At 44.4% G+C, this 25,111-nt stretch overlaps 1 protein-coding gene across 1 annotated transcript in view; it reads left to right on the top strand.

Moving 5' to 3' along the window:
• LOC119886182 (multiple epidermal growth factor-like domains protein 8) overlaps window positions 1–22,706 on the top strand; it is a 31,063-nt gene extending 8,357 nt beyond the window's left edge. The window contains 41 exon segments of the mRNA XM_038696787.1: window positions 170–350; window positions 543–631; window positions 1,502–1,715; window positions 1,797–1,980; window positions 3,098–3,237; window positions 3,322–3,429; window positions 6,512–6,663; window positions 6,966–7,067; window positions 7,198–7,339; window positions 8,294–8,454; window positions 8,667–8,870; window positions 9,320–9,517; window positions 9,684–9,944; window positions 10,026–10,141; window positions 10,237–10,368; window positions 10,459–10,566; window positions 11,344–11,427; window positions 12,755–12,985; window positions 13,134–13,312; window positions 13,418–13,631; window positions 13,753–13,993; window positions 14,075–14,207; window positions 15,145–15,392; window positions 15,630–15,740; window positions 15,824–15,942; window positions 16,157–16,394; window positions 16,484–16,655; window positions 16,824–16,987; window positions 17,092–17,227; window positions 17,315–17,546; window positions 17,631–17,757; window positions 17,847–18,057; window positions 18,276–18,493; window positions 18,565–18,760; window positions 18,846–18,999; window positions 19,109–19,301; window positions 19,385–19,555; window positions 20,200–20,330; window positions 20,716–20,833; window positions 21,293–21,876; window positions 22,646–22,706. Of these exon segments, the coding sequence (XP_038552715.1) occupies window positions 170–350; window positions 543–631; window positions 1,502–1,715; window positions 1,797–1,980; window positions 3,098–3,237; window positions 3,322–3,429; window positions 6,512–6,663; window positions 6,966–7,067; window positions 7,198–7,339; window positions 8,294–8,454; window positions 8,667–8,870; window positions 9,320–9,517; window positions 9,684–9,944; window positions 10,026–10,141; window positions 10,237–10,368; window positions 10,459–10,566; window positions 11,344–11,427; window positions 12,755–12,985; window positions 13,134–13,312; window positions 13,418–13,631; window positions 13,753–13,993; window positions 14,075–14,207; window positions 15,145–15,392; window positions 15,630–15,740; window positions 15,824–15,942; window positions 16,157–16,394; window positions 16,484–16,655; window positions 16,824–16,987; window positions 17,092–17,227; window positions 17,315–17,546; window positions 17,631–17,757; window positions 17,847–18,057; window positions 18,276–18,493; window positions 18,565–18,760; window positions 18,846–18,999; window positions 19,109–19,301; window positions 19,385–19,555; window positions 20,200–20,330; window positions 20,716–20,833; window positions 21,293–21,876; window positions 22,646–22,706 (7,158 nt within the window).
• The last annotated feature ends 2,405 nt before the right edge of the window (window positions 22,707–25,111 follow it).

Here is a 25,111-nt window from a genome sequence, read left to right as displayed (position 1 = left end):
TCTTCTATGTGCACAGCAAACTCCTCTCCCTCCTTTCCACCTGCGTCCTGCTGCAACAACTCGCACACAGGAAGAGTCACTCACCCTTCACTGAATAAGCTCTTATTATGGCAGTTGTGCAGTTTATGAAGCGTTGCTTCTTGGTCTTCTTCTCCATGTTTTGCCTCAGAAAGGAGAGCGCTGTCTGTGTAACCCAGGCTTCCTGGGTCACAGCTGCCAGCTTGGTTTCCATAGCGACAGTGGTGCAGGGCAGTGGTGGCGTGTGAGCGGTGAAAACCCCTACACGCCTCCCAGGACGGCTTCTGCTGGCGTATACCTGTCCTCCACTGGAGCCATGTACTTGTTTGGCGGTGAGAGTTGTTTTAATATTTGCGAACACCCCCCCCCCACCCAAAACATTTATTAAACTATAACTTAAACTTGCACACTGTTTAGTTAGAAATAGCTTTTAAGGGTTTAACTTTTACTCTTCTCTGATATCTGACAGTGGTTCTGGTGATTAATGACATCTGTGTATTTGGGTTTTCTTCTTTTCCCTCTAGGGTTTGACCTGAACAGAGCTCTTGGTGACTTGATCATATATAACTTCACATCCAACCAATGGGAAAGCAGGTCTCATGGTCACTCTCCTGTAAGTAGTTTGTGGATTAGTTGTTGCATATAAAGTGAGTTTTGTGAAAAACATTTAAACTAAACTGTCCCACAAAATTGGTTTCCACCGCTGAACCGTAGATCATTTGTAAATTCAGATATGAATAGAGAACCTAAGGCCCCTTCCCATGGACCACCGTGGGACCTTATTTCGGAAAAACATTAGCTGTCTCTCGTCGTTGAATACCGTACATTTTTATTTTATCTTATTTATTTATAGCTGCTCAAACATCCATCCATCCATCGTCAACCACTTATCCTGCGTACAGGGGGGCCTGGAGCCTATCCCAGCTTGCATCGGGCGAAAGGCGGGGTACACCCTGGACAGATCGCCAGTCCATCGAAGGCTGCTCAAACATTTATCAGATAATAGAAGAGGTCTCCATCTTAAGCCGTATTTTACAATTTAGTATCAAATGGTCCACCTATCCCAGGGGGAATCATACCTTTAGATGATAGGCTGAAGCAGTCGCCATTCAGAGAAGAGTCTTACAGGAACTGTCTTTCTATTAAAGAACGTACAATCTGTTTTTATTTAAAGTTGAACAAATCTAATGTGAGTAACTCCTCTATGTAAAAAGCAATTAGCTGCTGCGCATGCTATGCTAACTGGTAACAAAAATGTCTTTCTCCAAACCTACTCAAAATTGTCCATCAAGAAATAGAGAAAGATGAAATATCAAAAAGGTCTAATCTACAGCATAGGTCACAGGGCTGGAGAGACCTTCTAAGCAGGATGTCTGTGGTGTATGGTCTCCTGTTATCTAATTTCTCCTAGTCAGATTTGTTTAATTACATTTCCCTTTCTTTCACTTCCTTCCTGCACTGTTCGGCTCTCTTACGTCGTCAGGTGGCTCGTCATTCCCACACAGCTGTGGAGTGGATGGGTAATATGGTGATCTTTGGAGGAGAACTAGCCAATGGCTCCCTGGCCAGTGACGTCTGGATGTATCGGCCACTCCACGACGACTGGCAGCAGCTTGGCTTTTCAAATTCACAGAGTGCTCCTAAACTGGCCAATCACGCTGCAGCTGTAGTAGATAGTTATCTCTATGTGTTTGGAGGTAGGCTTCACATTATATCGTCAGTTTGCAGTCTGTGTCTGGATGGGCACAGGTTAAGCAGCATCTCGCCTTATTTCCCAGGTCGCACTGAGGAGGATCTCTTTTCATCTTCTCTGTACCGGTTTGGCCTGAATAGCTCTGGAGGGTGGGAGACTGTTCAGCCCACTGCTGGAAAGCCCCCGGCCACTGCTGGCCACTCCATGGTGTTCTACAGCCCATCCAGGACCCTGCTGGTCTACGGAGGCCACAGGCCTACCACTACCAGGCACACACCCACTCATGCATGACCAAATTGGAAACAGAAATACACACACAGCCAGTTGGAAAAGCATGAGAAAATATGGACGCATCAACATTTTGTGATGCAAACAACATTTTTCTGTCCATTCCTTCACAGTGAATTATAAACTATCTGTCCCTCTATGCCTAGTGCAGACTACACGACTTTATGTCTTGTAACGGGAGTCTTGAAGTCGCCGTTGCGTTCACACTACATGAGCTGAGAACGGCTGGTCTCCACGTTTTGTCAAGAAAACACACGCGAGAAGAATTACGGGAAATGACCCGAAACCATGTGCAAAACAGGAGTTGTTTATTTTATATAGGCTGTGTCTGAAATCACCCACTACTCACTATATAGTGGATTATATAGTGAGCTCGACATTTTGTAGTGCTCTCTGCATGTATAGTGAGATTAATATACCTTATATAGTCCACTCAATGTATCCCAGTATGCATTTTGAAAAGTAGTGTACAACCGATGGTCACTTTCCAAGCCCTATATACCATCATGCATTGCACTGAAAAAACAGTCCACCAATCGATTGTCCGACGGCAATGAAGTACGGCGCCAAAATAGTGATCGGAGTAGTGTCCGACAGTGTTGTTTTCATTATGTGTGTGAGCTCACAATATAGTCCTCTACATACAACTCCCTACATAGGCGGTTGTGAATGAGCGGTGATTTCAGACACAGTCATTGTGTATATATAATAAAACACAAAAAAGGAAAATGGCGGTGAATAAAAAGTAGCTGCCTGCTCTCATTGGCTGAATGTGGATGCCGAGTTGCCAACTCTTCTAGATATTTAGCATGCTAGATGTGCTCTTTGACTGCAGATTGGTGAGTACCAATCGCTCGCTGATTGATCGCCAGTCACCCCCTGACTCTCGTAGGCTATACTGTGAACTAGGCTTAGATCAGAATAAATGTGATTCCTGTACTTAAATAAAGCTAAAGATCAGAATAGCAGACATAGAAATCATTTAAAATAATAAAACAAGTGGTTACCCAACTAACCTTTTGATATTAAGAGTAAATAAGAAAGTAAGAAGCATCTTTTATAGATATTTCAAGAACACTTGTTGATATTCCTTTATAGGTTTAGTATGAAAGTGAACAACATCGATGTGTTCCACGTGGACTGGCGGTTTTGGACTTCGCTCAGTTCCCCAGCAACAGGCCCCAGACAGAGAGCTTTCCACTCAGCCACTGTCATTGGAAACTACATGGTGGTCTACGGTGAGCCTCCAGAAAAATGAACATGTCCACTTTAATCAGTTCAGTCCAGTGTATGTTTATTTTCTTCCTGCCTTTCTCTCCAAGGGGGGACTGTACTTGGTCACCAACAGGGGAAGTGCTACGACGAGGAGATCTTCTTTTACCATCTCAGCTGTTACCAATGGGTCTCTGCGGGGGAGAGATGGTCACCTAGTGAGTTCCTATAGACTGTGTCTTCTGTCACACACATGCAGTATTCATGTACAACTACAGGGTTCCCCGGTTCTTGGAAAACCTGGAAAACAGTTGACCAAATTTCAAGTCATGGAAAACACTTGGAAAAGTAAAGTTGTATTCTTGTGTTGTCCTGGAATATTATTTTAACATTATGTTGCTCGGTTATGTTACGGCAGCGTTGTGAACACATCCCCGATTCACGTCACATGGTAGCACAGGTCGGATGACATTTGTTGGTGCACCGTTTGGTTGTTTCAGTACGCCTGTTGCCGGTGTGCTGTTTCCTTGTCATGAAAAAATTAAATAGGGGAAAAGAATAAACTTTCAATAGTTTGAATTTGTAGCATGACCACGATTTTTTTTTAACACATTTATGAGAATTAATACCAAATTATGAATTTTAATATTCAGAAAATATTAATTCACAAAGCTTCTCGTTTCGCGGGGCACCACCGGAGATCCAATTCGACCAGAGTCTCCGGACCTCTGAGTATGGTTAATAACTAACATTATTCACCAGTGATCAGTTAGTTAACAATCGCTCAATTATCTTAAATCAGTCAGTCAATCTCATATCGAAGGGGTAAATTCTCTTGGCAGGGACTTGGAGACATTTCTTTGGTTACAGTGAGATTTATTAACTAATTAAGGTGATATAAAAATGCGGTTAAATACATCAAAGAAATAAAAAATGGCTAAACAATGAGAAGGTTCTATTGTGGGGAGCATGTGACTCATACGGGCAGCTAATGAACGCAAGCTATGAGTTTTAAGAGTTAAAGATAATCTATTAACAACTATGGGACATCACTGACCAGACTGCAGGGTTTTGGTCTTACTGCGTGTCGCTTCTCCCAGCCGGGCTAGCATTTCAGAATGGCATGTAATACTTATTTTGTCCACTTGGGGGAGCTGGGGTTACATGAGGATAGCTCTGCTTAACCCTAAAACAATCTTTGCTCAGGAGCTGGGAAATTTAGTCAATTTAGTTATTTTTAACCTTAAATTTGAGCTGGAAAATTGCTCGAGTAGTATAGGATGACAATTTCTATCATCATTTCTAAAGGAAGGGTCATGAAGTGTTGTGAACAAAGCATTGGTTACAAATAAAATGAATAAAGGAATTTAGGGCTGTCCCTGGATGTCCTGGAGTTCCTCAAATTTGCATCTGGTTGTGAAAAGGAGAAAACCCTTTGATGTGAGGTAATCAAACAAAGAGGAAGGTCAGTTGCCATGGTTACGTGTGGGGGGGGGGGCAGTTTAGGGTTTCTTGCTCTCTCTTACGAAGTGAAGAGTTCAGGAGATGCTAGTCTCTGGTGAGTGTCATTTTAACAGTCAGGCACCGCGTTATCTGGCTGCGGTATCAGAGGTGGCAAGTTTTACGATCAGACTGCCCAGAAACAGCACTTAGGGAGAGAAACCTTTCACCTCTTCCTTGGAGTCGCTTCGGCTATCTCTAGAGGGTTAATAATCCAAAACCCCTCCTCCTTTTCTCATGGAGAGAGAAAGAATTTGGAGTAGTCCAAACTTATTTGGTATAAAATGCACAAATCCACACTGTTTGTTCACAACAAATTTAAGTTTGGATATTTCATTCTATTTATTCTGAATACAAACATTAAAACAACTAAACAACAAAATAATGATAATACATTTTATTTATAGGCGCCTTTCTGAACACTCAAGGTCACCTCACAAAACATAATAAAACAGTACAGTAATAAATCTATAAGATTAATAACTATAATTACAATGCATAAAATCAGGGTACATAACAACTAGAAACAAAGATTGCTGTGACCTGATAAATAGTGATCACGTGGGATATGCCAGTTTAAAAAGATGTGTTTCAGGCGGGATTTAAAAATGGGTCAATGTTGCGGATGTCTGGTGGAAGAGAGTTCCAGAGACGAGGGGCTGAAGGTCAGAAGCAGAGTCTTGAAATCAATGTGGTATTTAACTGGGAGCCAAACAATCTGCTGAAGGACACAAGTAAAATGATTAATAGAAGGGGTTCTGGTGATGATTCGGGCAGCAGAGTTCTGAACCAGTTCAAGTTTATGTATGAATTTGAGAGGAAGACGAACGAGAAGAGAATTACAAAAATCAATGAGGGATGTGACCAGCGTGTAAATGATAATGGCTGTACTAGTGCGTGAGAGAGACGGTGGAAGTATGCAGACAGAGTGACATTATTAATGTGAGCTTGAAATTAAAGTGTGCTGTCGAGGATCACACCCAGATCCATGACCTGAGGGGAGGGGGAAACTGTAGAGTTGTCAATGGTAAGAGAAAAACCTCGGTTTTGTCACTGTTAAGTTTGAGGAAGTTGCAGGAGAACTAGGATTTGATTTCTGCTAGGCAATCAGAGAGGGAGGTGGGTGGGAGAGATGTGGTAGGTTTGGTGACCAGGTAGAGTTGGGTGTCATCCGCATAGCAGTAGAAATGGATATTAAATTACGGCCAAGAGGAAGCAGATAGATGATGAACTGGAGGGGGCCCAGAACAGAGCCCTGGGGAACACCGGTAGTGACAGGAGATAGCTCTGATTTGTGAAACTAAACTAAAGCTTAATATGATCAAAACCATGCTGACATGCCATGTTTCCACAAAGAGCACCTGGCCATGGGCCACACCTGTATCAACTATCCCCTGGTCTTAAGTAGACATGTGTTGCTGCACAGCCAAAGCCGATAAACGTGACCGAAACTTTTAATATTATAAGTTGCATTATCCTCCGGAGGTAAATATTCGTCACTGCTGGCCGCTGACTGTGGTAGTTATTATTAAGTTTATAGAAATAAAAATATACAATATTAAAACATTAAAGCATTAAACAAGGCTAGATCAATGTGTCCTAATTTCTACACATCTAATAGATGATTTCATAGAGACGTTATAGCCAGACACTGCACATCTTTAAAATCCACTTCCACAGGGACATATTGTTGTGATGTGATATCTAGATAGATCAAAGTCTTTCTAGAAAAGAGAGGGAACCCTGAACTAGTTTATTAATGGTTGTTATAGTGCCCACAAATATTAAATTTTTTCTTAGATGGGGACGCTGTGTGGGGGCGTTACTCACATGTTGCTGCTGCGATGGAGAGACAAGTGCTGCTGGTTGCTGGGGGTTACAGTGGGGTTGCCCGTGGAGACCTGGTGGCTTACAAAGTTCCCTTGTTCGTCAGTAGAAATCAAGGTGACAGGGTGAGTAAAATGTCAGAAAACATGTAAACAGGAAGTAATTTCACTGGGACGACTAAGAGCAACTAGGGACGACTAAATTTTTGGGAAATACCTGTGTGTCTGTCTGTGTCTGTCTGTCTGTCTGTGTGTGTGTGTGTGTGTGTGTGTGTGCGTCTGTCTGTCTGTCTGTCTGTGCGCGTATGTGTGTCTGTCTGTCTGTGTGTGTGTGTGTGTGTGTGTGTGTGTGTGTGTGTGTGTGTGTGTGTGTGTGTGTGTGTGTGTGTGTGTGTGTGTGTGTGCGTATTTGTGCATTGCCTCATCAGGACACTCTTTGTGCTGAGGCGCTAAATGAAACCATGTGCATGAAGAACCTGGACTGCAGCTGGTGTGAAGGCCGCTGTCGAGAGTACAAGTACACTCATCCGGTAACACTTCCTCCAGCACAGCAGTGTGGTTGTTATATCCTTTCCCACCCAAATATTTGTTTGACTTTGATGTGTCTGTATGAATATCTGTCAGGATTAACGTTCGGTAGCCCCTGTTTTGTGTTCACAGTGTGGCAGTAATAGTTGCCTGGGCTTGGTTCGCCTCCTGCCTGATTGCCAGTCCTGTCTGATGTTCAGTGACACCCCGGCTTTTGGGGGCCCTGGGAAATTTGTCTGGTGTGTTCACAAAGCGTCCTGCCTACCAGTGTCAGGTGAGACCCAGGGAGGGAGGAAGGAGAGCAGAAGAGAAGGGCTAATGCTGCCTTCCAGTTGACATGGGAAGTCAGGATTTCTGAGTTCGCTTAAGTTGGATTTCTGACTTGGAAAGTCAGGAGAGCCCAACCTCAAAATCCAAGATGGCTGTGTCGGGCATCAACAGTAGTGAAAGCTGTAGTGATACACTGTTTATAGCCGTACAGACAGTCCTGTCCAACTTATATATGCGGACATGTGGCTATCATATTTATATGTGCAAAATAAAGTGTAATGCATTGTTGTCAGCTGGTATTGCTAAGAATGGCGTCCATCTTGGGTTTTCGACTTTAGTTGTACTGGAACGCGCTGAACTCGGGTGTGGCTTCATTCCCGGCTCCATCTTTCGAGGCAAATAAAATACAGCATAAGCCCCTGAAATGGATGTTGGGAGTTGGACATGGGAGGGTCTAGACCACAGTCTATGGACTAGACTCATGTTGGGCGAAGGGCTGGGGTGAGTAAATACATAGACTCACATTACGTGCGTCGAAGCGTCGCTGCAGCCGGTGTTAGTAGGGACAAGCTCCAGCTACCAGACAGCGCTTTTGACCATCTAACGTTTGGGAGTATTTTAGACAGACGTGCTGCTCTGCGAGCCCCGCTGCTGTCATGGTAATGTATCGTCACACCGCGTGTCATCTGTCATCTTTTCTGTTTATTTAACTAATCTAACTCAATATTGAAATAAATCCACGTCAGAAACATTTAAAGTTTTCAGTAAAGTAGCCAAATTAATGTCTGTTATTGTTATTACTATCACAACACATCAGTGACGTGGAAATTTGATTAATTGGCTTGAAAAATAATCATTATGTACAGCCCTAGTTGGGCGTGTTTCAGAGGTGGATGGACAGGCATCAGGCATCAGGCATCAGGCTCAGATGTGGTCTTTGTGTCTGTCGGTCTCACAGAACAAAGTGCATGCCGTTTAGACCGGATCTCAGGGGCCTACGGTTGGTGGGCGGAGCGCAGACTTTTAACGTCCCACCACTCCTGTCGCACAGAGGACTATGCACCTGGTCTGCACCTGCTCACCTTCCAGCACCCCCGCAACAACTCCCAGCCTGACAAGGTACGGAGTCCAAATCTCAAGCACAAACTGGACTAGTTGTACCACTTCCCTCTCTGCTTATACTTCCTTCCTCCCTCCAACATTACTGCAGTTTTCTCTTTTTTGTTCATTTCTATCTTGTGTTCTTAACCTTGACCAAACCTGAGCAGCTTGTAGAGAGTGCTGCTTCTGTTGATGCGTTTCCACATCTGTCCTCCTTGCCCCTTTGCCAGGTTTTCATCCTCCGCAGCGCCACCATTGACCTTAGCCATGCTGTAGAAATGGATGTAACCCTACAGTTGAGGGGCTTCATCCACCCGTTGTTTGGGGGCCCTCAGCCTGCACCCGCTCCCACTGACACTGTCTCCATGTGGGCTCGCATTCAGAGGATCCACTTTGAGGCTCGAATGGCATCAGGGCCCAACTCCAGGCAGCTGGTGAGGGAACCTGATTTTTAAAACACCTTTATCTGAAATTGCTTGATTGTATTCCCATGTGGAATAACTTTGTGACTATTGGAAGTATCCCCACTGAAGTAATCAGTACAGCACCAATAACCTCTCTGTATATCTGCTGTTGCGTGGATTGAAAGCAAGACTGAATGTCTATTGACAGTTTTGCTGCTGAAGTGTTCCCCAAAACACTCACAATAGTGTAACGGACTGTGGACATATATTGTAATTGAATGTGATCATGTACGTTTAATTTAATTTTAAATTTAATTAGTAAATTTTATTTTATGCTCATTTGAGGAACGATAGTGTTACCATATATATTTTAAATTAAATGACAGATTAAATGGCACCACTTTTGCTATTTTTATTGAACTCTTCTCTGCTTTTTCTTTCTCTTTAATTCTCTGTGAATCTCTGAACCACTGGAGCAGGAGGTGCTGGGTCGTTGGCCAGCCCAGCAGGAGGAGGAGTTGAAGCTGCTGGCTCGCAAAGATGGGAGTAGACTGTTCTCTAACCTGACAAGGGGCAACCGTTACCTTGTTGAGGCTGAGGGCTACCTTAACAACTCCAACCCAGGGCAGACCAGTGAGATGGCCCTGATATGGAACAGAACATTGCCTGGAGGAAGTGTGAGTACCAGCACACAAAAGCAAACAGGTTTAATCTGAAGGGAAAGTAAAAAAAAACAAGCTGAAGTTGGTGTTGCTTGCACATTTCTTATATCTTTCTGCACCATTAGTTTCCTTCAGAAGAAACAAACTTAACTCATATCCTCACAATGTGCTCTCCTTCCAGGAGATCCCGTTCCTGTTCTTGGAGCCTTACTGCTCAGGTGTCTGCTCAGGGTACATGTCCTGTCTGGCCTGTCTGTCCGACCAGTCTTGTGGCTGGTGCCCATCTTTGTCCCGCTGCCTGCTGCGGGACAGCCCAGATCTCGAGTCCTGCCCTGAGGGAGACAAGAGGGAAGGCCAGATAGAAGGTCAGCGCCATCTGCTGTTGGGACCCCAGCACTGCCCCCTGTGTGAGGAGCACAGAGACTGCTCTGCTTGTACTCGGGTAAATCCCAGATAACGGCTCAAAAAGTTTTAACACAGAACGTCACTATATAACTTGTATATAACTAACTTTGACCTGCAGGACCCTTATTGTGAGTGGCAGATAAACTCCAGCAAGAAAGACTACCAGTGCGGTCGACGGGGAAGACTAGATGGTTCCATACGCGACCCAAGGGCGTGTCCTAAAGTCTGCAACCAGTGAGATGAAAAGCTACAGTATGTTTGTAACCCGGGTAATTACTGATACAACCTCACTGTCTTCCCCTCTCTGGTCATCTTTTTGTCTTGCAAAGGAGAAAGACATGTGGTGAGTGCCTGTCTAACTCCAGCCAGTGTGCATGGTGTGAGTCGGTGCAAACCTGCTTCTATTTTACCGCCTACCTCACAAAATACCCCCATGGAGAGTGCAGGGAGTGGTACGGCAGGTAAAATGGTAAAATGATATACTCAATGAGTTGAAATGAACCTCAGATCAACAATCTAATATTCTTATTCTTTATTGTTGTACTCTTCAGTGTTTATTCAGCTCCCCAGTGTAAGCGATGTTCAGCTTTAAACACGTGCACAGACTGTCTGCGGACCTTCCAGTGTGGCTGGTGTGGCAACAATCCCACTACTGGAAAGTAAGTAGGGCACAACAATCCTGTGACAAGTACACTGTACAGAGAAAGTACGTGTAGTGAATGACTAATTAATAAATTCTTTTTATCATCAAATTGCTGATATCGTAAAGGTCCAGTGTGTCATATTTAGGATGATTTATTGACAGAAATGTAATATAATATCCATAACTATGTTCTCAGTGGTGTATAAAGACCTACATAATGAACCGTATGTTTTTATTACCTTAGAATGAGACATTTCTATCTACATAACTGCAGGTCCTCTTACATAGAAAGACCCATGTTGCACCGTCATGTTTCTACCGTAGCCCAAACGGACAAACTGCACTACAGAGTATGTTTCGGTAGTAGTAGTAGTAGTTGTTGTCTGGATTATTAGAAGTAAGAAAATTAGATAAATTTGGACAAATAGAGGACCACATGTATTATTCAGCACAAGAGCCGACAGGGGTTAGTCTATATTATATAAAGATGTTAAAAGAGGACCACATGTTGACAGCTTTCACAGCCTTTTTGTTGTTGGATTTAGAAATTAAATTGATATAATGTACAGCCTCATGGAGAAAAGGTACAAAGTTTTTATATTTATGAATGTGGAGTTTTGCTATTGGGATTAACGGGAAAAGCGACCATTGTAGGAACATGTGAATGTGTAGTGAGCTTTAGGTGCAATTCGCAACATACGCTTCTAGATGCCACTAAAACTTCCACACTGAACCAGTCATCGTTTTTATTTAGATTTTCTTGTATTTATTTCATGTTTTCCACCTTTTTCAGATGTTTGAGGGGAGACTGGGCGGGAATCGATGACCCCTTGGTGTATAACTGCAGTGTGGCTGTGGCTGAAGCACGGGCTGCAAAGTAAGATATCTCTTAGTTCGCTTTAATGACTTGATGCAGGAAGCTGTCTGTAAGCATCAGACTTTTTTTTACATTACACACAGGTTTTTGTTATATAGGTAATTGTATACTTTAAATATTGTGGGTGGGTCAGTTTCTCACAGGCTGAAAATGTATTGGTGGTGGCGCCATGACATTGTGTGAATATTGGCTGTAGATGTATTCAGGGCGTGACCCTTATCAAACGTGAAATTTGGTCCCTCTCTAACTTCAAGAAGCTCTTATAACACCTCTAACTCCTAACCTCTAACATGCACTTCCTGTGCTCTTCTTCTTCTTCTGTCCCCTACAATGATGTTGTATTGATTGCACTTTTTGTTAACTCTTACTTCCTTCCCTAGGTATTTACCCCATTGATGTGATATGTACTGTGAGCTCTTACTAGTATGTATTGTCAGTTGTAGATCTGTATTTGATGCTCTGTTGATGCTTGAATGTTGTTCCTCAAATGTAAGTTGCTTTGGATAAAAGCATCTGCCAAATGAGCATGTACAGTGAAGTTACAACAACTTCCTGTTTCATGGCAAACCATCAAACTTTAACGCCAAGCCACGGGCACGGTGTTACATTAAGTTTCACAACATAGCATCATCAATGTGTTAATGCTTTTCTGAGACAGTGTTAACGGGGATATGGCCAACCTGCTAGGAGCTGTAGATCACGGCGTAAAACATGTAATTTTCCTGTTGCCAGCATGTGGCGCTATGACTTTGAGTGAATCTTGGCATATGGATGTGTTCAGGATGGGACTGTCATCTTACAGGTAGATTTTGGTACCAATGTGAGCATGTACACGTGTTAAGTTATTGATTTTCAACGCCATGCCACGGACACGCCCATCGCCGAAAACTCACAGAAAGCACAACTTTTCATCGTCAATACCTTTAGAATGCTCTGCGAAAATTTGAAGTTGATCTGAATAATTTCCTTGGAGGAGTTTGTTAAAGTACGTAACCTGTGAATCGACAAAAATTACCGATAAAATCAAAGAGGCTGACTTCTTGTTGGGTTTAGAGTATCGCTCCTCTTTAAGTCTTAAGCCATTTATTTTTCTGAGCATTTTGATAAACTATGATAATATAATTTCACTTGTCACAGTCTTTGTGTTGAGTAGTAGTTACGTTATTTCCAATGAAGTGCTTTTTTGTTTGTCAATGACGGTTGGGTTTTGCTTTCACATACCTCAGATTGCCCATGCACTTAATGTCGCAAACCCAAACAGAAATTCTCCACAGAGCCAAAACACAGTAGATGTCCAACTTCACGTCTCCTTGTCCTGCTCTTTAAGTCCTGAGCCCCAGACCTCGGCCCCGCCTCGGCCCCTGGATATGGAGAACCACTTGTATGTAGAAGAGCAAGATGCCGTCTGGGCCTACTCCACCTGCCCTGATGTAGATGAATGCAGGCTGGGTCTCCACAACTGCCACCCGTTCGCCATCTGCATCAACACTCCCTCCTCCTACGAGTGCCGCTGTCAGAGAGGATACATCGGGGACGGCACGCTGCACTGCAACCAGACGTACGAGTCTAAAAATGTGTTCCTCTGTAAATTCATCCTTTCACGCTCTTAACAAAAAAACCTTCTTCACCTTTCCCATTTAGTCAGCAGCATTGCTTTTGTAAATCTGAATAAAGGACATTTTGACCCCCCCTCCTCCCTCCCACAGCTGCTACAATGAGTGTGGTGTGGGCCAGTGTAGTGGCAGCCCCCGGTTTGAGTGTGAATGTTCCCTCGGCTGGACGTCAGACACTCTGCTTCTCAGTGGTGTTGAATGTGACGTGGACTGTGGCTGTAACTTCCACTCCACCTGTATCGCTGCCCCAGGGATCTGTGACGAATGCCAGGGTGAGACCTCAGTTTGTCATCCTTTGTGTTTAACTCATATTGAATCATGCCTATTTATAATTTTAAAAAATGCATTTGTTGAAAAGTGCTTCCCCCGTCACTCAGATTGGACCTCGGGGCCCCACTGTGAGCTCTGCCGTCCAGGTAGCTTCGGTTCAGCCCTGGCTGGTGGCGGCGGCTGTGTGCCATGTGAGTGTAACGGCCATGGCGACCCTCTGCAAGGATACTGTCACATCCAGACAGGCCACTGCTACTGCACCCACAACACTCAGGGGCCACACTGTGAGTCCTGCCTGCCTGGTTACTATGGAGACCCCAGGTAAGAAGAGCTTCACCTTGAGTGCAGTGCACACTTGAATACCATTAATGTATTGAAACAGATGGAAACCAGTTTTGTGTTTTCAGATCCCTTCCTCACGGCTTGTTTCTCTTTCCAACAGGAACGGGGCCACATGCTACCGCCAGTGCCAGGGCCGTTCTTTGCTGCTCTCCTCCAACTCCTCCTCTGCCTTCCCCCTCTCCTCGTCTCTGGGATGGCGAAGTGGCACCGAGGGGGAAGGAGAAGTTTATCATTGCTTGTGGATCCTGTCTGTGACGGGGAACCTGGCTCCTTGTCTGCCCAGACAGCAGTGTCCCCCTGTAGTCCTCACCCTAAACCCAGACTCCCACATACATTGTCAAGTGAGTACAAACCTGATTATACACACGCAGGTTAACTCGTTAGCTAGCTGTGTTGTACATTCCCTATGTTTTGTTTTGCAGAGCTCCTTTGTCTATGTGTTTGATGGCCTTCCTCGTTTCCTGGGCGATGGAGCTGTCCGCTCAGATCACAACCTGCTTGGAGCGTTTTGTGGCACCACAAGGACTCAGCCTGTCACTGTGGAGGCCACCTCAGGTGTCCATCCATGTATTTATTCAGTAACAAAGACCTGTGAAATCTGCTTCAACATCCATTACAGGCACGCTGCAAAAGTTGAAATTGTACCTAACCCTAGTGGGCTACCATACATCCCTCTAATCAATATTAACCACTAACTACCCAGAAGATTATATAACCTGAGGGACTAACAGTGGGTATGAGTCAAAAGTGCTTGTGTATAAAAGACTGTGCAGTTTTCATACTGAAAGATTTGAAGATTAAGTACGTACAGAAATATCCACATGTATAAAACCAGGCGTACGGCAGAGCCTGTGCGCCTTTCCTTTATACATCCCAATCAACGTGAAAAAAAAGTCGGGAAAAGAGTTTCTCTGAAAGAAAAATCGAGATGTTTGTGAGGTCAAAGTTAGAGCACGTTTTGATTAAAGCAGCTTGTTCACAAAACATTACAAACTAAATTTAGAGAGTTTAGCAGAATTATTTAATTCCAAACAAAAGGTCTTTAGGTAGAAAAGTAAACACTATATATTGTTGATCACATCAGACGCACACCTGTCGGCTCCCGCTGCTAACAGCCGGCTGCCAGAAACAGTGGTTATATCCAACTTATATTTGTACCGGCATGGCACGCTTCTGTCGGGTTGGTCTGTGTAGTGCTGGACCCAGCTCAGCACACAGATCTTGCTCTCGGGAATCTAAATCGACGTATTGGCCAGTCATCATCATGGGCCAGAGGGGACCTGTATCAACAGCTCTGTTAGCTGTGCATCTGAACAGGACTGTCGGATCAAACAGAGAGAGATCTTCCTGTCCAGCAACTGCACTGAGACCAGTTTGCGGGACGATCTGCACATTCTCCATCACGTTCAATTTTATACATCACACGTGTACCCGTAACCTTTGTGTGCATTTATACACAGTACACTCACCGTATTTTCTCTTTTACCACCAGGTGTGATCTCCGTCTACTTTGAGGCCAACGTCTCCTCAAACAAACCTCAAAGCTTCAGTGCCTCTTTCTGGGTGCGGCAGTGTCACCAGAGCTCTGACGAGGGTGAAGGGGGGTCACCTGTGTGTCCAGGTGGAGCCCAGTGCCAAGGGGGGCTCTGTCAGTGCCCTCAGGGATATGGTGGACCTTACTGCGACCCCATGTGTCCTCAGGATTGTGGAGTAGCAGAAGGAAGAGGAGCTTGTAATCTAGTAGACTGGTGTCAATTTATGATAAGTTTACATTTGGTTTTATTTAAAGTTACCATTTAGGGACCAGGAACACTTACATCTGGGAATGAGAGAGTTTGGTAATAACGAATGGTCATTGTGTTTAATTATCTACCATTTAGTATCGGGCTGCCAAAACAATCTTCAGCTATAAAATATCACATCTTTTTGGTAGGTTACCCAGCCGGTATCACATTTTGACCGGTTGTTTTGTTTCAGTCTCTGGGAGTGTGTGTGTGCTCAGACAGCTGGGCCGGCTCAGACTGCTCGGTTCCTCGGGACTCCAACAGCCTGGTCTGGGACACACTGCTGGACTCACAGCTGACGGCGGTGAGGCGGAACAAAACACACAAACTGCATCCGTCTGCAGAATTCATGGAGTTCACACATTCATATGCAACGTTGTTCCACAGAACCAGGACCACAGGTTCCTCCACAGGATGGGCCACACTCTGGTGTCCGGACCACAGGGCCACCTCTGGATGTATGGGGGGCTCTCTCTGTCAGAGGGTATTCTGGGAAATGTCTACAGGTAGAGGCAACCGGACACTTTTCTCAGTAGTATTAATGTCAAATATTTGAGCTGTAGAAATGTATTTTACTCTTTACTCTGACAGGACGTATATTATTGAAAGTGATCAGAAATGTTATGTGTTCTTTGTGTTTGGGAGAGATGATGGAAGAGCGGTCATAATGTTTTGGCTGATGGGTGTACATGGCACATGTCCTGTCTGTGTTTGGTTTAGATATTCTGTGTCAGAGCGCCGTTGGACAGAAATGTCGACGAGCTCTGCGGAAGAAGGCTCGACTCCCGGCCCTCGCTATCACCACGCCTCTGCACTGCTTACCCGTCGTGGTTCTGGCTCTGGAGCCAGCGGAGCCAGTCACAGCTTCGTGTTGGTGGTGGGTGGTGTCACTCACAACGGCGTTGCCATGGATACCTGGAGTCTCAATCTCAGCAGTTTAGTCTGGAGGGAACACAAGGTTTGGATTAGATTTATTATGGAAACTAAATATATGATTTTTATTTTTTTTAACATCTAGCAAATTTAAATTTCTCGCGCTTCTGACAGAGCCCAGCGCTGCCCCCGGTGGCGGGCCACACTCTAACAGCACGCCGAGATTCGTCTGTGCTGCTGATTGGAGGTTACTCTTCAGAAAATGGCTTCAACCACCGTCTGCTGGAGTTCAGCCCTCGTTTTGGAAACTGGACCATTGCCCCGCACACCGGCACCCCCCCTACAGGTCTCTGCGGCCTTTTGGTTTTTATCTGCTGTGACATAGTCTTTATTCAGTTAATAACCCGATGCACCACTTATATGAGCACAAAACATTTAAATGTGTTGCCTCACCCCACATTAAAAAAATGTGTAAAAATGGACACAAAGAATCATTTAGTTTTTCTTAAATCAGGTTTATATGGCCACTCAGCAGTCTACCATGAGCCGACTGATGCCATCTATGTGTTTGGAGGCTACCGCTTCCACGTGGACGCTGTGGAGCCCTCAGGCGAGCTCTACAGTCTGTACTATCCCAACCTCACCTGGTCTGTGCTGGTCCCCTCACAGGGTAACAAGGTAAGAGGCCGACCCCATCTAGCCTCTGTCCTCAGCTTTCATCCTGTCAGCCCACTGCATTAAGATAACATCTGCTCCTGCTGCTTCATCTCTTTGCTACGCAGCCCCTGTCCCGATTCTTCCACGCTGCAGCGCTGATCAAAGACACCATGGTCGTTGTCGGGGGAAGGACAGAAGCAGAAGACTACAGTAACTCTGTGTCTCTGTACCAGGTCAACTGTAACACCTGGATACAGCCAGGTGCTGTCTTAATGTCTTTCTGCTGATCCAGCTACGCTCGACTCATATCTTACCATAACTTAACCGCTGCGCATCTCTTTCCTTCAGTCTCGGCTGCAGGAGATCCAGTAAATGGTTCAGTGTCTCTCGCCGTGACGAGCTGGGGCGGCCGTGTCTTCCTCTCAGGAGGCTTCAATGGCGTCACGCTGGGCAGACTCCTGAGCCTGTCTGTGCCCTCTGATCCCTGTGCCCTGCTGCCTACAGCAGAGGCCTGCAACACCACTACAGGCAGCTGCGTCTGGTGCAGGGGAACCTGTGCTTCTCCTGACGCTGCTGAGAGGTAACGCCTGGCTGAAAGCAACTCGAAATAAATGAGGCTGAAGCTGCATGCAGCTACTAAATAAAATGCCTGCCTCTCCATCAGAGCGGGCTGCTTGACTGGCCAGTCTCCTTGTTCGCCGGCACCTCGCCAGGCAGACGAGTGCCACAGACTGAAGACCTGCAGCGAATGCCTCGCACGACACCCTAAAACATTTTCCAGTCCATCACAGGTAACAAATCACAGCCCTAATCTAACACAGCTCAAAGAGAGACAGCTGCTGTCTGTCAACTAAATTCAGTTCTTTACTTCATTTCCCAGCATGCTCTACAGTGTAAGTGGTGCGCAAACTGTGCAGTGGGGACCTGTATCAACAGCTCTGTTAGCTGTGCATCTGAACAGGACTGTCGGATCAAACAGAGAGAGATCTTCCTGTCCAGCAACTGCACTGAGACCAGCTGTGTGGCCTCTGACTGCCCCAAGTGTACTGCTTCTGCAAAATGCATGTGGTCACGCCAGTTCAAACGCACAGGTACGGCCAACAGTGTTGATAATCTTTAGCTGAAAACAGAAAAGATGTCCATGTAAGACAAAGAAACCTCACTCCAAACCACACGAGCACATAAAGGATGGAAAGCACTGCGTATGGATGGAGTATTATTTTGGAGATGGCTGTGCAGCTCAAATAAATCTTTTAGATTCCAGAGGTGTGTTCCACTAAAAAAAAAGGTTGAGTTGTGATTTCTCCAGGTGAGACCTGGCGCATCCTGAGTGTGAACCCCATCTACGACTGGACGTGTTTCAGCTACGCCCTGCTCACCCGTGTCTCACCCATGTCGGTGGAGTCTTCTCCTCCTCTGCCGTGCCCTCCACCCTGCCACAGTCTCCGCGAATGCAGGCTTTGTTTGAGCTCCAGAGGCTCTGATGGGGGCTGGCAGCGCTGTGTGTGGAGCTTGGCTCTGCAGCAGGTAAGACTTCCTTGTGTCAGTTATTCAGTGAAAGCATATTCACTGTAGCAAACCTCTCGCCCTCCCTCTAGTGCATGAGCCCGTCTTTGGTGCCCCTGCGATGTGAGGCGGGTCAGTGTGGCCGCCTGCTCTCCGGGGGGGGCTCTTGCTCTCCGCAGTGCTCCCAGCTCACCCAGTGCTCCCAGTGCATTGCCAGGCCTCAGTGTGGTTGGTGTTCTACTCGAGGGGGCAATGGGGCTGGACGCTGCCTGCAAGGAGGACTCGATGGTGAGAAATATTTTAAGTCGATGCGTTCAAGAAACTGAGCGTTTCTTTAATAAATCTAAATGCTCTCCTCATTCTTGTCTCCCAGGTGTGAGTGAGGGCGTTTGCCCCCTGAGAAACAGCAGCTGGTCCTTCCTCTACTGTCCACCTGAGGACGAGTGCTCTAATGGTCATCACCGCTGCAACAGCAGCCAGGACTGCCACGACCACTGCACCTGCAAACAGGGTTCCACACTCAGCAGGTAAGAGCCAGAGTCTGCGTGTATGCCTCAGGCTCTGAATACATATTGCTTTTCACAGTAAGTGCACAGGTTTACCTAAATCCCCTCTTCTTGTTTTTAACCCGTGTAGTTTTTCTGGTCAGTGTGAACCAGTGTGCGCACGAGGCTGCGTGAACGGGATGTGCACGTCTCCGGGAGTTTGCCAGTGTCAGCTTGGATTGGTGGGGGGGAACTGTTCCACTCAGTGCAGCTGCAACAAACACAGCACCTGCGCCGGTGTTAACGAACCAGATGTTTGCCTCGAGTGCCACAATAACACCATAGTGAGTGCTTGTGATCAAACGCATGCTGTTAGCACAGTTTGTCCATGTCCACTGGTGACGCTTTCTCCTTTCCCCGTTTCCAGGGTAAGCACTGTGAGAAGTGTAAGCCTCTGTATGTGGGCTCCGCCAAGGGGGGCGGCACTTGTCGTCCATGTCAGGAGTTCTGCAGTGGAAACAGTGCTGTGTGTTTATCCCGAAACAATCTTCAGAAGGCCCTTAAGAACCCACAGCTCTTCCCCCTGGACCTCAACAGCGTGAGTGTCGTCCTTATAGCTCTGACAAAGAAATCTAGATATTTTCTGGGATGTTGTCGTTAACGATAATTAGACGATATTTGGCAAGAGCAGCAATAAGGCCTTAGTTTAGTAGTAATGTACAGAGTAAGTTACAGCTTGTCAAGAATAAAACGGAGCTCCTGTATGTTGTTTGCCAGCTGTTGAAGAACGAGTGAAGGAGGATAGCCCAGAAGTTGCATCGACGTTGGCCCCCAGAGAAAAACAGGAACGGTTACCAACAGGATAGAAATTGTTGCTTACTAATGATATTAATATAAATGAGTCTTATTTATGTATTTAAAGCTGAAGCATTTAAGTGAAAACACTATAAAAACTCTAAAATCACCAGTGCAAGTACGAGTAAACATAATAATACTAATACATTTTATTTGTAATGCACTTTACATTTAAAACAAATCTCAAAATGCTACAGGTTGGATCATAAAAACAAGGTAAAAACATCAATGTAAAATACAGATAAATAGTGCAACCACATTATAGTGCAAGGTTAAATAAAATTAAAATGTTTTAAGTCCTTTATTTAAAAGTCTCAATCATTTGAGGTGCCTTAAACCATTTCTCCCACCACACCTGGACCCTCGCCCCCACTTCCCTTTTATCAGATTCACACCTGGGTGTCGGCGGGTTCCACAGAAGAGAACGCTGTGTGTGTGAATTGCCAGAACAACTGCGTGGGGAACAAGTGCGAGCGCTGCATCAGTGGCTACTTCCTGCTGCACGGGAAGTGTGAAAAGTGAGTAATGTTTGCTGCTCAGCGGCCAGTGGGTTCCCACGCTGTGACCAACTTTACAAAGCCTTTAATCTGCTAAATATAACAATATAATCTGCTAATCTGCTTTAATCTGCTAAATATAACAATATAATGCTTTTAAATGTTTAAAAATGGCTTCGTGTTTTTTTGTTTTTCCCCACAGTCACTATTATTTTGGGTACACACAATGATGATTCCCCTTTTAACTCATCATGCCATCAAATGCAGTGTTTTTATTGAGATGGAAAGGACAGAGCTGATTGAAGCTGCAGACTTAGTAAAACTCGGTTTGGATTTTCTTTGAGTGTTTTAACTAAAAAGCAGTTTTGAACTTCTCATCTGTAGCGTTTCCTCCTCTTCATCGCAGGTGTCAGTGTAATGGCCATTCAGCCACGTGTGAAGACGACGGCTCGGGTTGCACCTGCCAAAACAACACAGAGACAGGCTCCTGTCTCACCAGGCCTCGGACAGAATGCCTCTTGCAGGTATGCACATGTTAGAGACTGTTTCAAATATGTAAGAATGGTTTCACTTATGTTGCCAACATATCTTGTAAATAGAAGCAGCAGAGAGGAGGAGGAGGAAGGACTGATACAGACTTACTGTATGTCTGGGTTCTTCTTTCTTTCTAAACGTCAGCATTTTAACTTCAGGAATCTGATTTATTTTACTGACATGTGCAATTTGTTTCCCCTGAGATATTACTGAGTTTATACGCTGTTAATGCTGCTGCTCTAGAAATAACATTTAGTTATATTTAAACATTTCATTCTAATCCTGTAGGGGATTTAAAGACAACCAGGCAGCTAATATGCACACTTTAATATTTTATAATATAATACATAATAATATAGTTAGTCACATCGTACGTTGCAGATCGTCCGCCTATTTCTGACCTTGTTCTGTACGTTTCTGGGTTTTGCTCAAATTGTCCTTTAATTTAGTGTGCCCAGTGCAAGGACTACTTCATTGGCAAGCCGGTGAACGGGCGTCAGTGCTACCGCCAGTTCAGCGTGGACGCGGAGCCATTCTGCTTTGACCCCACGTCCCAGACCAACTGCTTCCATGATCCCACCGTTCGCAACCTGCCAAAGGGGCGCACTGTGTTTTTTGCTGCCCAGCCAATGTTCACCAATGTGGACATTCGGGTCATCATTGATGTTGCCTTCGGTGAGGTGGAGGTGTATATGTCCGACTCTCATGACACCTTCATTGTGGATGTGGACCAGTACACAGGGATTCACACCATCAAGCTCGAGGTGGCATCAGGGACTCCTTGGATGCGGGAGAGAGAGATCAGGGAGGAGCGGGCCGAAGGACCCGTCAGCTACATCACTGTGTGGAAACCGCAGACGGTTCTGATTGTCCGTGAGGTTCGACATCGTGTGGTCGTCACCTTCCCCCATGAGGTGCACTCCCTGAAATCCAATCGCTTCTACGTCGCTTTGAGAGGCGTGGGAACTGAAAGGAGACACGGAGAGTCCCAGGGCCTGCTGTTCATGCAGCAGGGCCGTGATAGGAGGTCCAGGTGAGATGTTTGCTACCACTAACCGCCTTCAGCGCCTGGCAAACAGATCTTTGTCAAGACCCCTTGGCATCGCCTGTTAACGTCCTGGGTACACTTCAGCATCGTCTTTGCACGTGTGCGGCTGCACGTTCAAGTTAGCAAAAACTTTCAAAAATAAAACTTGTGGTTTATGTTATAAAACTTCGCAGTCTGGTTAAGTTTAGTAAAAGATCCTGGTTTGGCTTAAAATAACTACGTTACTTATGTGACTTAAATTACCTAAGTTAAGTTACATAACATCACTAAAAGGAATCAACGTTAAACCAACACTGGTTTCCTGGGTGAAAGTCAGGTTTGTCCCACCCGTCCACTTTTAGCGTTGAACTATGAAGTGAAAGGTTCCATGTGCGTCAGACGCCGACAGACGTGACTAAGCGTAGCTAGTTGACGCTATGGAAACGGGCTTGTGTTGCCATGATCATGAGTATCATTAGTAGAGCGTGGTTTGTTAATGATTGTGGGAAATTTAAGTAGCAGCGGCGGTGATTTCCAATAGCATCTGAGAATAATTAAATGGAAAATATTCGCTTTTAGATTTTAACTGTAAAATGCTTGTCTATTAAATCCAACGTCCTGTGATGAGCCGTCACATAAACAGTTATTCTATCACTAATTCAATGTGTATTTAAAGAACTTTAAAAAGACATTTTCTGTAGGTACAAAATAACTTAACCACCTCAAGTTACTTCCTGCTAAGCCAAGTGTTTCTCTTCTTCTTCCTCTTTTTCAGATGCGTGAAACTCCATGAGAGACAACTGGACCACTGGGCGCGGCCAAGAATTCTACGTTAGCAGACTTATGTGACAAGTATGAGTCCTCGTGTTCCTGCAAGATGTGGTCGGTCACACGAGTATGGCTCCATTTCCAAGTCTGCATTATAACTTACGTACTAATAGCTGTAGCTGGCTTGGCTTGAAGTAAATGTTTTATATGTTGTTTCTGTGCTTTTGGCTTTTGGTTGCATCAATAAAAATCTATCCAAATCTTTTTTTTGTGTATGTGTAGTAAGTGTGCCATGTATTGTTCAAATGCAAACAAATTTCGATTAAGTCTGCTGGATCCACAATTTTCATTGTCTGGAAAATGAATTTTTAAATGCCTGCTGACTCTTGGGGGGATGGCGTAATTATAAACTAATAAATGTTTCAATGTATTTCATTAAATGGAGAACTCATTTATTTACATATTTACATACACAAAGCAGTGGTGGTGATGGGGCACGTTAAATCATGTTCATTCCTGTTTGTAGTTTACGTTCTATATGTATTTGTTGTTTTTGTAACTGATAACTGCTAAACTGATTGTGATTGCAATTATTCTTGTTATATCATATTCAAATTTAAACTTTGTGATTTTGCTGCAAACTGCTTTGGCAAGTGTTTAACTGACCACCAATAAAGCAACTGAACTTGACCAAAAAATGTCTGAGAATTATTTAATTACAAACATTTTTAAACAAAATGTTAAATACATTAACACAACTCTGACTTTCTTACCAATTTATTATAATATTATATTTACACTTACACACAATTACTAATGGTAGTTTGACATTTGAGGCTGTCTGTATCATGTAGAGATCAATCAGCACTCAACAAACAGACAGAATGGAGAGTTATTAGATCAGGAGCCTTCGATCAAAACTATGAAGTTACTGTTTAATGCAGGACATTCTTTCACATAGCCTAGTAGTCAATTATGGTCTATTTTGCTCCCATGTCTTCTTTTACTCTAATGGAAAAAAACTTGGTGTTTATTTTAAGCCTGCTACCCTCTGTCTGTTTGCATCTGTAGATGTCTTCTAAATTAACCAAAACAAACTAATCTGCACATTTAAACAACATTTCAGAGGAAACGCCCCTTGATGGAAGTCATTAACTGGGGAAGTTCTGTGGTGACATGCTTTAGTTATTTTGTTTATCCATTTCACCTGCAGTGCCTTGGCAAACATTGTAATTAGTTAACGCCTAATTTGCATATCAATGTGGTGATTGTGATGACGTTATTAGACTCCTAAAAGTCTCGTCTCCCCAACTGATGATTAGATTTATATATATATATATATATATATATATATTCATTTATAAAAATATTTTTTAAAAGCACCCCAGAAAAAAAGGTAGATGCTCAAGCCCCTTTTGAAGAAGTAGACATACTTTATTAATCCCGCAAGGTGGAATTCAGTGTTTTTTCAATTTGTTGTTAATGTTTTTCAGTATTATACACATTTATATTATATATAATATAAATTATATATATTATAATATATTATATTATACACACAAGTCTAAAATACACCCACATACACATGGAGCCCAAACAGTCGGAGCAGTATGGGGTCCAGGGGCTTGCTCAAGGCCACCTTCAGCAGAGCCCAGGAGGTAAACTGGCACCTCTCCAGCTACCACATTCCGTATCTGTGGCCCAAACTGGACTCGAACCGGCAACCCTCCGAATTCCAACCAAGTCCTGCAACATAACACGTATTGTAATAAAATGTCTGAAACATTCAGAGCTCAATGAGTGTTTGTTACTGACGGGCTGCAGCCAGCAGGGGGCGCTGCCTGCCTGCAGAACAGCGTCTCCACCCGGCCACACGGATGTCACCAAGTACAGAAGCCCGCAACAGACATTACTCAATCAGAGTGAACTTTGTGTTTGAATTTTCAAGCTACCATCAAATAATTTCCCTCCATGTGTGCAACAAGATCAAAGCTGCATAGAAATATCTGCTGGCCGAATAAGACACATGACTGCGGCGCCCCTTGTCTTCCTGTCTACCTGTAGGCTAAATAAAGTCTAAATGCACCCACATATATCTATTTTGAAAAGGAACATTAAACAAAATCTATTCATCTACTTTTAATTTAAATGTTTTGGCAACACTTCATTTCTGCTGTAACATTAACTCAGTTCACTCAGGATCAGACCAACAACCGGCTCTCTTCTCTTTGAGTCCTTCAGAGGTTTCAGTCTCAGCGTTAAACTTCAAACTGCGGATTCAGACTCTGGTTTGAACTCACAGTCCTGAAACTCTCCCACTTTCAGACCGAAACGTCAGCCGCTGTTGGATGGATTGGATGGATTGTGGTTCAGACCGTCACGTTCCCCTCAGGATGAGCTGTAATAATCCTCTGACTTTTCATGTAGCGCCACCATCAGGCCAACATGCTGCTAGCATTCAATATGTTCTACA

The sequence above is a fragment of the Micropterus salmoides genome, unplaced genomic scaffold (assembly GCF_014851395.1).
Source record: "Micropterus salmoides isolate LMB-PRFRI ecotype aquatic unplaced genomic scaffold, ASM1485139v1 Ms_hic_scaffold_1, whole genome shotgun sequence".
Lineage (NCBI taxonomy): Eukaryota > Metazoa > Chordata > Actinopteri > Centrarchiformes > Centrarchidae > Micropterus > Micropterus salmoides.
This window is presented reverse-complemented; position numbering and strand designations above follow the sequence as displayed.